Genomic DNA, 13,214 nt, shown 5'->3' on the forward strand with positions numbered 1-13,214 from the left:
AATAACTTTTAAAGCTAACTAAGAAAGCTTAATTTGCTTGACATTTCTTTCTTCTGTCTCTTTCATTTCTATCTTCAGCTTATAGTAAACAGTTACATGACTTCCCCTATAATCAGATATACCATGGTGTCTGATTCTTTTGTGATCACATTTTCAATATCTGAAATGTTCCTTATCTGCTCTTTATTGAAAATGTCTGGACCGTATCTCTTTCAATACTAATAAATACCCAGACCTTCTTTAGGAAAAAAAAAAAAAAAAAAAAAAACTTTGTATTGTAAGCTTATAATTAAAAATAACTTTCATCAAACATTGGAGGAAGGTTACTTTTGGAGAAGAACAAGTCCTCCTGCACATCTCCATGTGTGGAGAACACTGTCCACATCTCCAATCGTAAGTAAACCTACTTACGTTGAGGTTGCACAACAGTAGAGAAAAAAGAAAACATCACTGCCTGTGAAAGTTGCTTCTCCCATATTTCTTTGCTCCTGCTTGCTCAAACTGATGTCTGACATGTCACCTGATAAAAGTATTATTTATTTTTTTATTTTATTACATTTGTTTACTGGGAAGGTCCACTGGGCCAAAAAGTGCCCATTTTAAGTGGAGGTCCAGGAAGAAAAGCTCCACAGAGATGTATACAATACACACTTTTCCGATAAAAACAAATACAACAATTTTTAAACAGTGAACAGAGTTTTTAACCAAGAAAGAAAGGCAGTGCACCTGTACATAAATCTGTCTGTTAACAGTACAACAAGGTTATTGGTAAAGAAAGAGGTAATGCAGCTGTATCTAAAAAAAAAAAAAAGCAGTACATGTACACATGGGTATAGAAGTAGGTTATGAACCAAGGAGAAACTTGGGCAAGCATATGGAACTATGCTGTTATGTTAATTACATTCCATGTAATAAATCATTATATAAGCATTATTTTTTGTTTTATTTTACATAATGCGTATCTCATCCTGTCCAGTAGAGCATTCTACAAAAACTGAAATTAATGTGCCATCTTTGTGGGAGGCAGAAGATAGTATTATTTATTTGATGTAGTTTACCAGGGAAAGTCCAGTAGTGCACAATGCCCATTTTCAGTGGGAGCCCTGGGAAAAAAGCTCCATGAAGTAGCTGAGGTACAATAAACAACATTTAAACAAACTCCAAAAAGGTGTACAAAAATACTGAAATTTATTCAAACTGAATAAACATAAAATGTCACTCAAAGATGCAAAGTGTAGCAAGAAATGAAACTGGTGCACGTTCCAGAACATTAAAGCAGCATCACTAAGCAGTAGAGAGTATCAGCATTTAATAGCCAAAGTAATGTAGTATGCTTCTGCATTCATGATGATTTGTAAAATAATAAAGAACAGTAGTCCTATGTTCATCTTGGAAGGAGTGCAATAAATTCACTTCAGTAAGACATAAAAGTCTGGTTAGGAATGGTTTATTAAGAGGAAATCATGAGTATTTGTCTATTTTTCATCTAGAGATTCAGAACATTTGCAAATACTAGTATGATTTAGTGGTTTGTGTGTTTACATTACCAGGAAACCTAGGTTAAATATTCTCACTGACAATCTGATAAAGCAGCAAGTTACTTCTAATGCTAGTTCAAATAATGATGTGTGCAAAATGGTTAGTGCTTGCTTCTTTGGCAACTGTTGCTAACGTATACTTTTTTACTTAATGGACCTCCCTGGATGAGGGTTTTTTCCTAAGTTTACATCTTATGCATTAAAATACTTAAACTCTGTTTAACAAATTTATGGCTGTTTTTATTATTTTCTGTTTGTAAAGATTTATGATGGAGTCAGTCACTTTGTTTACCCATGTTTTTTTTTTTTTCCTGTTTGCTGTATCAAGTATTTTTGTGGATCGTGTTTTGTAATCAAGAGATTACCCTTACCTCCCCTTGAGCCCATGCCTTTTGCACTCGGATACTTTATTTTTACATTTGCTAACTGGGTAGGTATACTGGTCTGAAGACACTTTTCAGGCACCAACTTGGCCCAGAGAGAAAATAATAAAAGGTAGCACATAGTTTGAAGACAGTTTTTCCTACTTGCAATTGTAACAGCTAACATTTCTGAACTGTAAGCTTTAATGTATAAAGACTCACTCACAGACTGTGAAAAAGAAGGCAGATTTTTAAAAAACAATCCATTTGTCTAAAGTGGTGCCTGAATTTATTTTGAATTATTACATTCAGTTTTCCATTTTTGTTTGCCAAACAAGACTTAAAATGGGAAGAATTTAGCACTGCATTGGTGTCCATAGAGCTGCTATGTATTTTATAAGAGTAAAGTGCTAAACCTGTTGGATACTGATTTAAGATCATGCCTATGTAGGTTAATGCCTCATCCACTGGACCAGCAGTCAACACTGTAGCTTTCAAGATTGCAGCATCTGAAGAACACTTGTGAGTTTGCAACCTGATCGTCTTGCCACACCTTTTCCAGGCATTATTGGTTGGATGCTCATTGTGTTGCTTTGGCAATCTCTGAGAGATTCGTTATACTAAGCACTTATTTATAGATGCAATAGTGCGTTGTACTTGGTACTGTGTAGGATTTATGCAGCAATGATCCTTTTAATGTAAATTGTACAGCTACTGGAGGCATTCACCTTAACAGTAGATGTGTAATTTAGAGGATTGTTACTGCCTGTTAGACTCCCATCTTCCATCCCTCTAATGTACACAAACTGGGCCTAGCAACAAAATCTGTTTTTAACTTTTTCTTTTATCTTTTAAGTACAGTCTCTTATAAAAGTGTTTTGTATAAAGATTGAATTGTAAACTTTTCATACACGAGTTTTGTTGTCAGATGCATACATATATGTTTCATATAAACATGTACATAAGTGTGTGTGTGTGTGTGTATATATATATATATATATATATATATATATATATATATATATACACACACACACACACACACACACACTTTTTTTTTATTTTACCTTTCATTCAGTGACTTCTCCTCTTGCGTTTCACAAGAACATTTCATAGCTCCACCTCCCGTGGTGTGGAGGGATAGAGCCATGAATAAGATTCAAGCTACTCAAGTTTGATTAGCAGTTTTGGTGCCTGTTTGAGCTAGTGAGGAGAGGGTAGATGTGCCTGTTCTGGAAGAAGAGTCAGTTGAAAGGGCCATCCGATACTGTAGTCTTTTGAAATAGGGGTGGCAGTATAAGTACGGCCGAAGGTTACGGTTTTGGCTCCCAAGCTATTCTGCAGTGGCACTTGTAGTAGTGGGTGCACAAGAGAATTCATTCACATGGGGAAGGTATAGTGGCTCCCATAGTGAACCAGATCATGCTTATCCCAATAACATTAGTCCCAGCTCAAATGAATCATTTTCGACAACCATTTGCGCCCTCCGACATGTGTGGTAAAGTACTGTGTACGGAATTTTTAATTGTGCCACTTCATTGTGTTCCCAGAAAAACGTTTCCAGTTGACCTTTCTCTTTCCCATCTCAACTCTAGCATTTACCATCTACCTGAGGAAAAAGTCTATGTTTGGGGCATAAAAATACCCTTGCAAATATTTACAAGCAAAATACTAAACCTTCTGGACTTTGATGAATACCTGGGAGCCATACAGATGTCTTCCCACTTTTTCTTTATAAATTTCTTTTCAAGTCTCTCCCCGATCTTTTCTAACCTCTTCTGATTGATTCTTATAGTTATCATGCAGTACTTATGATTACCCTATTAATTATCCTTTTTAATTGCCGCTTCTGTTCTAGACTCAACAAAAAACTCAGTCAGAATTTATCTTTTACTTAGCATTTCCTTAAGATTTTCTTTTTGTCTCTCATCTGTTATCAGTCCCTGGTAGGGAAAGTACATCCGGATAAGGTTTAAGATTTAAACACTTATTTCTAGGATACTGGCAACGGCTTGAAATACTTACAGTGGCTGCCTGAAATACAGCCACTCTGCAGATTGTTGCTGCTCCCGTGATGAGATACAGTTGAGCATTGGTGGCCGCTCAATAAGTGGCAGCCATGAAGAGTCCATATAAGTTACTGAAATACTTTGTCCCTTCAGTGTATCTGCCTGTCCTTCAGCATCAAAACAGGAAAATAAGGTATTGCAGTACTTTGTCTTTTATAGCCTGCCTGCTGTGTCGCAGACATCTCATGAGATTGCAACCATGTACTCTAGGGGACATCCAGCTGCTGAAAAATGCCTTGCTGAAGACTGACATACATCTCTAGCTTAATTCCAAATCATGTACATAATTTTTGCAGTAGTGATCCTGTTTCTGTTTTTAATAAGTACCTCAGACAAGTACTCTGCATTGTACTTTCAACTCTGAACTTTATGTAGGAAATATACTGCAGTGTTGTATCTTTGTGAGTTTCTCAGGCATTAGGTGCATTGTTTCCTCTCATTCCCTCTCTTGTCTCCTTTTGTCTTCTATTCTACAAGGAGCATTTGGATGATTTTTGGTAGCTATAGTTCCCTGCTTTCACAGTGTCCCTGTCCTTGCTTTTTCCTCCTTAGACTTATTGCCTGATCCTTTGGAAAAGGAAGCCCTTTTTCCCATTTAAATAGATGGGGACTCCCAACAGGAAACTCTTGCATAACAATTTCATTGTGGATGTTTGACGATCAGAAGACTTTGACTGCTTAATCTCTTCAAAATGTAATGTTATTGTAGGGATACCTTGTAATGGTACTTTTCACATCTAGTGCTTGTTAATTGTGTTATATTTGGGTAAGTTATTTGTATTACTCTGTATTCCTTTATTCAGTTGAATCAGAACTACTTTGTTACAGTTTTAATCCTTTGTTTTGCATTCAAATGAGAGAGGGAAATTTTCTGTCTTTAATTTCATTTGTTTGTTTTTTCTCTTGTCTTTTGTTTAGGTTACTAGGTCATATTTTAAACGTGCTGATCCCTTTTATGATGAGCAGGAAAATCATAGCCTGATTGGAGTGGCAAATGTTTTCCTTGAGTGTCTATTCTATGATGTAAAACTACAGTATGCTGTACCAATTATTAACCAGAAAGGTGAAGTAAGTGCATTTGTCTTTTCAAACATTATGGCCTCATGTCTTACATGACATTAGAGTAATGAAGTACCTTAGAAAGTCAGGTTTTGATATTTTTCATGAATTTGTTTTTAGATTTCTGGAAGACTTCATGTAGAGGTAATGCGACTAAGTGGGGACTTTGGAGATGAACATATCGCGGGTGGAGAGGATGCAAATGAAAATGAAGTACAGGAGCGCAAATTGACCTGCATGGTAAGTATGATATTTTAACAAGATTTTCCAAAAACATGGAAGAACACTGCATTCCGACCTAGGCTGAGAAGCTAACAGCTCTTTTTGACGGTGAATACGTGATTTTGATACATATAAGTTGAATGATGATTGCTAGAAGATTAATGACATAAAATATACTGTAGAATTACTTTTATTTTAGTAGCAGTAGTATATATTTTTAAAGAATGCTTATTCTCTGCCTTTCCAAAATTGATTTTTTTACTATTTCTCTTGTATTACTGCATCCATTATGAAAAAAAGTTTTTTTTTCTAATTGTTGTTGTATGAGCAGGGTTAATACACTGCCTTAGAGATATTGTTTGACAAGATTTCTTCACAGAGAATTTTGACACACATGCCCTGAATATGATTAGTGCGCCTGGCTGTTAGAGACATAATGAAGCAGTACTTTCTCACCTCTCTTGGGGGAGGATTGAGAGCACATGCCTTTATGTACATTCTACCCTAGAATCCTTGGTGGAGACCAGAGATTAGGTGGAGGAGCTGTCTTAGAGGAGGGACAGGAACTCTTGATGGGTTACATCACTTGAGAAGGAGGGTGGCATGCCCTGAGGTAAGTTTACTGCACTCCCACCCTTGAGAATCTTTGGACATGGAGTGGTGTAGCAACAAGGTTGAGAGAGAGCTCCTGATCCTAACAGTGACTGATGGCACCACTTAGGGCTCTGATGTAACCATAACATGAAAGAATGGGGGGTGTAGGGCTATTTACCTTGAGGAATGAACAGTGCATTAGAAAAAGCAAGGGTCCCAAGACAAAGGAGGACAAAGCTTCAAGACCCAAGTGACCCTAATTTGATCAGTAGCTTACTTGAAGTCCTGTTTGCTAGTGAGTAACTGCTCGAATCTTACCAGTCGGGGGGGGGGGATAGACTTACTGCTCTACTTGACACCTATCGGAGGCTGGGTGCAATATAAGTACATGTCAGATGCTAGCAACATTTGAGACATTATAGGGCAGACATGCCAAGCATTGTATACTGTTGCTGGTGTTAGGTTATGCAGTGTATGCATAGACCAGTAGTGAATACTGTCTTGCTGGCTGCTGTGGGCATCAAGGAGTTAAATCATTTTAAAAAATATCCCCTTGATGTCTGCCTGGATAGTGGCCTCCTTTGATCCCTGTCCACCAGTAAACAAGTGGGCTGAACAGCTGTTTGCTCTGGTGAGCAAATTATACATTTGGTCACAGAAGGACTAGTGGTTGAGGTCCAGGGCAGTCTTTGCTAGGTCAGTCCTTCCTGGACTGCTGGACAGTTCTTCTCAATAGTCATCTACCTTTCCTTAATCCTTCAGTTGTGGGAATCACCCCATATATCAGGAATACTTCAGCAGTGATATTAGTCAGGACATAGTACAGTTGTATAAGAACTTACTATAACAGGAGATGTCCTGCTGATCAGTGTTGCACTATTCCATCCCCCCGTCCATCCTCTCTTCTCTTACATACTTACATCTTCAGTTGTCTCTTCCACCTCTTCGCTAGCCTTTACTGTTTTACATATGTACAGGGGAGTTTTCCTACCAATTTGAGCTACACCCCTCCTAGCTGACCAGCTTCCTCTCAGTAGTCTTCATTCCACTGGCTTAGAGATGGTTTGAAGATCCACGATCATATGTTCAACTTTATACCCCAGTGCATATGAGCTGATGTCATGCGTCAGACATATGGCCTAGGGAAGGTAAAGCTTTGGTACCCTGGCCTGACATTTGCCATTACAACCCATGTTTCAGGAATACTGGAACAGTGCTTTCAGTTAGGACATAAGATGTCAAGTTATACAGTTCATAGGTTCATAGGTTCATACTAGGCTATCTGCCCTGGGGCAATTATAAGCCTAGCCCGATTCTGTATGGCTTACGCCACCCCTTGATTTGAGTATACTGTGCCCTTTTTAAGGTTTAGTTTACTGTGCCTCTGTCTAATAGTGACACGGGAGTAATCCCTGGGACAAACCTACGATCCCCCATCCACTTATCGAGATTCTTCTTGAAGAGATTCAGTGAGGTGCTCTGCCTCACATGAACTGGAATTCTATTCCAGAGCGAAGGGAGCCTCTGGGTTATGAACCTGTCCCTCCAGCAAGTTCTATTTATTTCTGTGCTGAGGTTCAAGTCCCTCGAGCGTGTGGCTCTAAGGGATTTAGATTTACTGAGGTGGAGCATGTCCATTAATTCTGGATTTGACATAGCTTTGTATGTCAGGCCTAGATCGCCTCAAAGTAGGCGGTATGCAACTGAGTAGAGCTGGAGTTTTTAACCGAGCAGCATATGGCATCTGTTTGAGACCCTTGATCCTCTTGGTGAGATACTTTTGGGGTCTTTCTAATTGCTGCAGGTGTCGGGTAAGGTACATCCCAAAAGGGGCATTGTATTCTATGATGGGCCTGATGAGGGATGAATAAAGAGGCACGATTACCTCTCTTGATCTAGATGTGAAACCCTTCGTGATGAGGTGGGCTATGTAGAAGGTCTTTCTAACCACTTTGGCAATGTGGTTTTCAAAGGAGAGATTGCTATCAACTTGGGTCCCCAGGTCCCTAATAACTTTCTCTGTACTTAATGGGTTTCTGCGTATGTGGTAATTTGTGGGCACATTGTATTTGCCAAAGGGTAGGACTATACATTTTTTGGCATTTAGCTTTAAACCATGGCACTGGCACCAGTTATCTGTCTCTGTGAGACCTTTTTGAAGGATGTTTGTGTCAGCTGGAGAGTTGATTATGGCGCCCAGTTTGCAGTCGTCTGCCAACTTGGTGAGCCCTAGTCCTCCCACGTTTGCCTGTACCTCGGAAAAGTATATACCGAACAAGAGTGGTCCCAGGACAGAACCCTGTGGGACGCCACTTGTGACCGGTTTCGAGTCTGACATGGCTCCAGCAACTCTCACTCTGTGGGTTCTGTCTTTGAGCCAGTTTGCAACCCATCTTGTGACATAGGGGTTTATATTTAAGCTGGATAGCTTATCTATGATGCCCGAGTGGGGTATTGTGTCAAATGCCTTTGCAAGGTCCAGATAGGCTGTGTGGACTACCTTCCCTTCATCTATGGCTTTGGTGACTGTTTCAAAGAAGTCAACCAGATTCAAAAGGCAGGATCTGCTCTTGACAAAGCCAAACTGGGTAGGATCTAGTGTCTGTAGGTCCCCAATGTCTTTGTTTATGAGCTCCATGATGATCCTCTCCATAGCCTTGCAGACTAAGCTAGTCAGGCTTATGGGGCGATAGTTTCTAGGGTCCGTAGAGGCTCCACCTTTGTGGAGTGGGACCACTGTTGCAGAAGGACTAATCATTGGCAAGCAGTGAGACAGGATGAATAAAAAAGGCAAAAAAAGCAAGAAGAGGAGGCTTGCTGGTTGGCAGTGGCTTCTGGAGAAAAGAAACCTGCTTTGCGAATAGTAACTTGACCTAACATGGGTAAAGGAAACTTAACAAGGAAAGAGTAAAAAAAAGCAAAGTAAACATGTATTTTTAACAAATACACTGCCTTACTGGCATATGGGTAGTAGTGCCCTGCTGCTCTCTCTTTGGCAGTCTGTCAGTGCTCAGAACTTCCTCCACTGCTCGTCTGTGAGGAATGAGGACCAGGAGGTTGGCATAATGGTTATGGTGTTTACCTTACAAACATAAGGTTAAGGGTTTGAGTCTCACATGGGGTAATTAGCTAGGCTGAAAATGGCCCACAAGGGCAGTTAGCCTAGTACTAATCTATGAACCTATGAACCATCTGGTAGGACCAGGACAGCCCTTCACACTCACAGACAGAACCCTGTCAGCTTTTCTTGTCCCACAGTCAAAGAAAGATTTTGGGGGGTTTATTACTTCTCTTGGGGTGATATCAACTGCAGAACTCAAATAAGAAACTCCTTTTGGACTTTATTTACTCCCTCTTTTTATCTGTGATTGAATAGAATAGAATGCTGATCTGCATATTTTTTTCTTGTGAAAACTGATTTATTCTTCAACCTCCCTCCCACTTGATTCCTTTCAAATTGTTAAAAGCGAGTTTCTGATAACCAAGTTGTCTGTGGCATACCCTTTCTCTGATTAGCCTTTACTGCTTCCTTTCTGATAACCCTGGAATTTTTTTCTTCCCTATATCCTGAGGTTAGTCTTGAATAGGGTTTACATGATTGATATTCATATGTATTAGTCTGTATAGGGAAATACTATCTAATGGGTGGAAAACTTGATCTAAGTACTGAAGTGGAGTTAAGGGAGTTATAGGTAGGGGAGGAGTCAGAGCCCTGAAACTGAAGAACTTCCAGAATTTGTGCCAAGGTCAGATCCGACAACCCACAGCTTGAACCAGATAAAAATCAGACAGCATGGATCTAATGTTATGGTAAGAACATAACTTACTTTTCTGTACTAAGGCCGTTTTAATGCATCTCCTCTCATTGCCTCGTGCTGCTAGAACCACAAGTAATTCTCAGCTGTCGCTACCATCGATTAAAAGCTTCTTTTGAAAGTTTTGACAGGAAGACATGCTGTTTTTGTAATTTTTTTTTTCTATGGGACTGTAATTATTTATGGGCATAGAACATATTTAACAGTATTTTGATTTTGTTTTTCATTTAAATTGCGATTTAGGTGCCATTTTTTGTGAAACATTTATGAAAGGATTTTTTTCTTAGGTTTTTAGCTGGATTTGTTATTATTTTTTTTATGTGATTTGAGTAGTAGATCTAAAATATTTTAAACAAATTTCTAATTTAAGTTGCGATTTTTATCACTATTTTGTTTCAGTAACATTTTTGACAGTAATTTTGCTTAATATTACATTTAATTCCTGGTCTAAGGCTATTTGGGGCCATTTCTGTTTATGTTAGGCAGAAAATCGCCTTTATTTGTATTGGGGGCCTATGTGATATGTTTTTGTGCTTTGTGTTGAGTTACTGAAATGCTGTCTTTTTCCACGATACCTTATTCTGTATAGATTCCCTGTAGAAACAGACTTCAGTTTACTATTTAAAGGGAACTTTGTTGGATTTGTCCATTTTGTACTGGACTGGCCATGCAACCAGTACCTAGTATTGATCTGGTTAATATTTGTTCCCAGTCTTGATTGATTCAGGTACATTGTCCCCCCCTCCCCACCGTCTTCCCCGTCAGCACCTAAAAAAAACGAAAGTAAATCAAAAAAATATACTTCAGCCTATGGCTTGTGAATTTGCACTACCCTTAGCTTTGGACAGGCTTTCAGACTGCGACTGCTCACCTGCTACCTCCTGGTGTGGTTGTAATGGTACAGTTCTGAGTGGCACAAGGGTCAGACACATGCTAAGGGGCTGTAGTATTCATCATCATCCCCCTTTTTCCCATTTTTCTACTTGGAGTCTGCAAATGTAGCAGAACCACAGTGGTGCAGAATCTGTTCCGATTATTATTACTTTTCTCCCAGGGGATTCTTTCACTGGTGTAGTGTATGCCAAAATGAGAAAGAAGACCCAACAGGTGGTGGGCCAGTGGTCTCTGACTTTTTTTTTTTCAGCTGAGATGCTGGCTGCGAGTAGATCCATTGTTCAAGCAGTTGATTACGGGTTGCATACCCACCTTATGAGTAAAGTCTGAGCTGTCACATCTGGTAAATCTACTAAGGATTCACTTTTTGAAAGGGATCCTGTGTCTGAAGACTCTGACCTGTCTGAGTCTGATTAGTCGGGTTCCTGTTTTGAGGTACAGGTACCCAAACTGTTTCATTTTTTCCAGATGTTTACTAGCTTTTGAGATGCACTCAACTGGGAGCTATTTTTGGCTGCCCACAAGATTAACAGGGTTTATGATCTCTTAGAGGATGAGGACCCGGACATTGAGACCTTTCCTCCATTAATCCGTAGTTGGAGTTCAGGAAAGCTTTAGTCTCTCTCTATTGAGTCTGTCTCCAACAGGCTGTTGAGGGATAATCTATGACTGGCATACAAGGCATTGTCAAACCCCACTCTGATGATTCTCCTGCATAGCTGCAAAACCACACCAAAATTACTCGTTGTAAAGACTTAAACCATAACTGCGTTATAAACAGGAACTGCTGGAGAGACAGTTGTGTATCCCAGAGTCTACCCCTTCTCTGGAACAGGCTTCCTATCCATGTGAAGCAGAGTTCCTCTCTAATGCAATTCAAGTGTAACTTGGACAGTTGGATGGGGAACAGGAAATTCATCCTTGGTTTGGCACCTGGGTATCTAATGGACACAGGCAGCCTGTAAATGGTTCATCTCCCAGGCACCTGCTTGTAAATGTTTCAGCTCCCATACCCCTGCTTACACTTACCAAGGATACTAGAACTTTTCAGAGATTTGTGATGTATGGCTAGGCTTAAAAAAGCCCTTGTGATCATTATCCTAGTAAACGACTGTGAACCTAAGTGTTTAAGAAATTGCCTTGGGTCCTTTCCAACTGGTTACAGACAACACAGTGATGTGGTACCTCAACAAACAAGAGGGTACAAGGCCTTACCCTGTGTAATCGGTTGGCAGTAGTAGCCTGAGAGCAGGCTTCTCAGTGTCCTGTGACTCTTCAGGCATCATACATACATCAGAACAGGACACTGTGGCAGACAGATTAAGCAGATCCTGGGCAGACCCGCACAAGTTGAAACTAAAGGCAGTGGTGTTTTAGGATCTAGCCCAGATATGATGAATGTTTCATATAGATTGTGTGACCCCCCTATTGGCCCTGGCAGTCTTAGTTCTCCCTGTCAGTAATATTAGCCAAAAGCAGTTACCATAGTCCTCGTGTGAGGGATGTGCTCACACAGTCTCAGTGGTAGGGGTTTGGCTTTATTGGCCTGAAATTGTTCATAAATAGACTTAAAGGTAAAAGTAAAAGAAAAATTCATGGCCATTCAGAATTGCCATGTAGCTGAAACACCTGATATCCTTAAGGGGTAATTTGCATATACCCCATGTTGCCTCTGATACAAGAGGTTTAAGATATCACACAGTGGAAAGTCTACCTTTGCTAGATTTTTTTTTTTTGTGTGTGTTTTGTACTCTGTGCTGGGAAGCCAAATGCCCCCAATTGTTAACTCCAGGAACTTCCGGGTGACCTTGTCAAATACCTTCTCTGTATCTAATTTCACAGTATAGGCATTTTTTAATATAGGTTCATAAGTTGGTACTAGGCTATCGGCCCTAGGGGCCTATACAAGCCTAGCCATAACAATTCCCTGGCTATTTCTTCCCACAGTATTTACTTCCCTGTACCCATGTCTAGCAGGGTGACTGTCGTGATCCCCAGGGTGAATTTCCTATTTTCCATCCAGTCATCAAGGTTCCTTTTGAAGAGGGCCAAAGAGGCACTCTGCTTGACATGTATGGGCAGTCTATTTCAGACTCTGGGGAGTCTCTGGGTCAGGAACCTATCCCCCCAGCATGTTTTGTTCATTGTGATGACAAGGTTTAGATCCCTGGAGCATGCGTCTCTGGCACATAACTTTTGAGTCCATCAGTATCATTAACATTCTATTAATGTTTTCAAACATTTGTCTACTTTTTATGCATCTATTTTGATCTGTATCACCTTTACTAATAATCTGTGCCACTTTGTTAGCCAGAATTGTCTTAAACTTTATAGTTATGGATTAATAATGTGATGTCTATACAACTTGTGATCAGCTGGATCCTTTCCTTCTTTGGGAATCATTGCTATTACTGTCCCATACCATGATGTTGGGATTCTCCCCCAACATGTTATGTTACTGAGTAATCTGTACAATATCCTGTCTTTTGTTCCTTTCTTTCTCATATCTGTTTGAGGGTATCCTCAAGATCTGGCATTTTCCATGTATTTTGCTGTTGCATTGCCTGTCATCTCGCCTACACTTATTCTTTTCAATATATTTTGTTTGTGTGATTTGTTGTAGGCAGCCTTAATGGTCTTTGATATCTTACCATGTCATCT

The 13,214-nt window shown here is 39.7% G+C and overlaps 1 protein-coding gene across 1 annotated transcript in view; it reads left to right on the forward strand.

The window, feature by feature from the left end:
• The window catches only part of KIF13B (kinesin family member 13B), a gene marked incomplete in the record, with an annotated part of 3,953,176 nt that overhangs the window by 1,751,850 nt on the left and 2,188,112 nt on the right, over positions 1–13,214 (forward strand). The window contains 2 exon segments of the mRNA XM_044062707.1: positions 4,888–5,037; positions 5,149–5,268. Of these exon segments, the coding sequence (XP_043918642.1) occupies positions 4,888–5,037; positions 5,149–5,268 (270 nt within the window).

This window comes from Protopterus annectens, chromosome 2.part1 (assembly GCF_019279795.1).
Source record: "Protopterus annectens isolate FY-2018-M chromosome 2.part1, PAN1.0, whole genome shotgun sequence".
Lineage (NCBI taxonomy): Eukaryota > Metazoa > Chordata > Ceratodontiformes > Protopteridae > Protopterus > Protopterus annectens.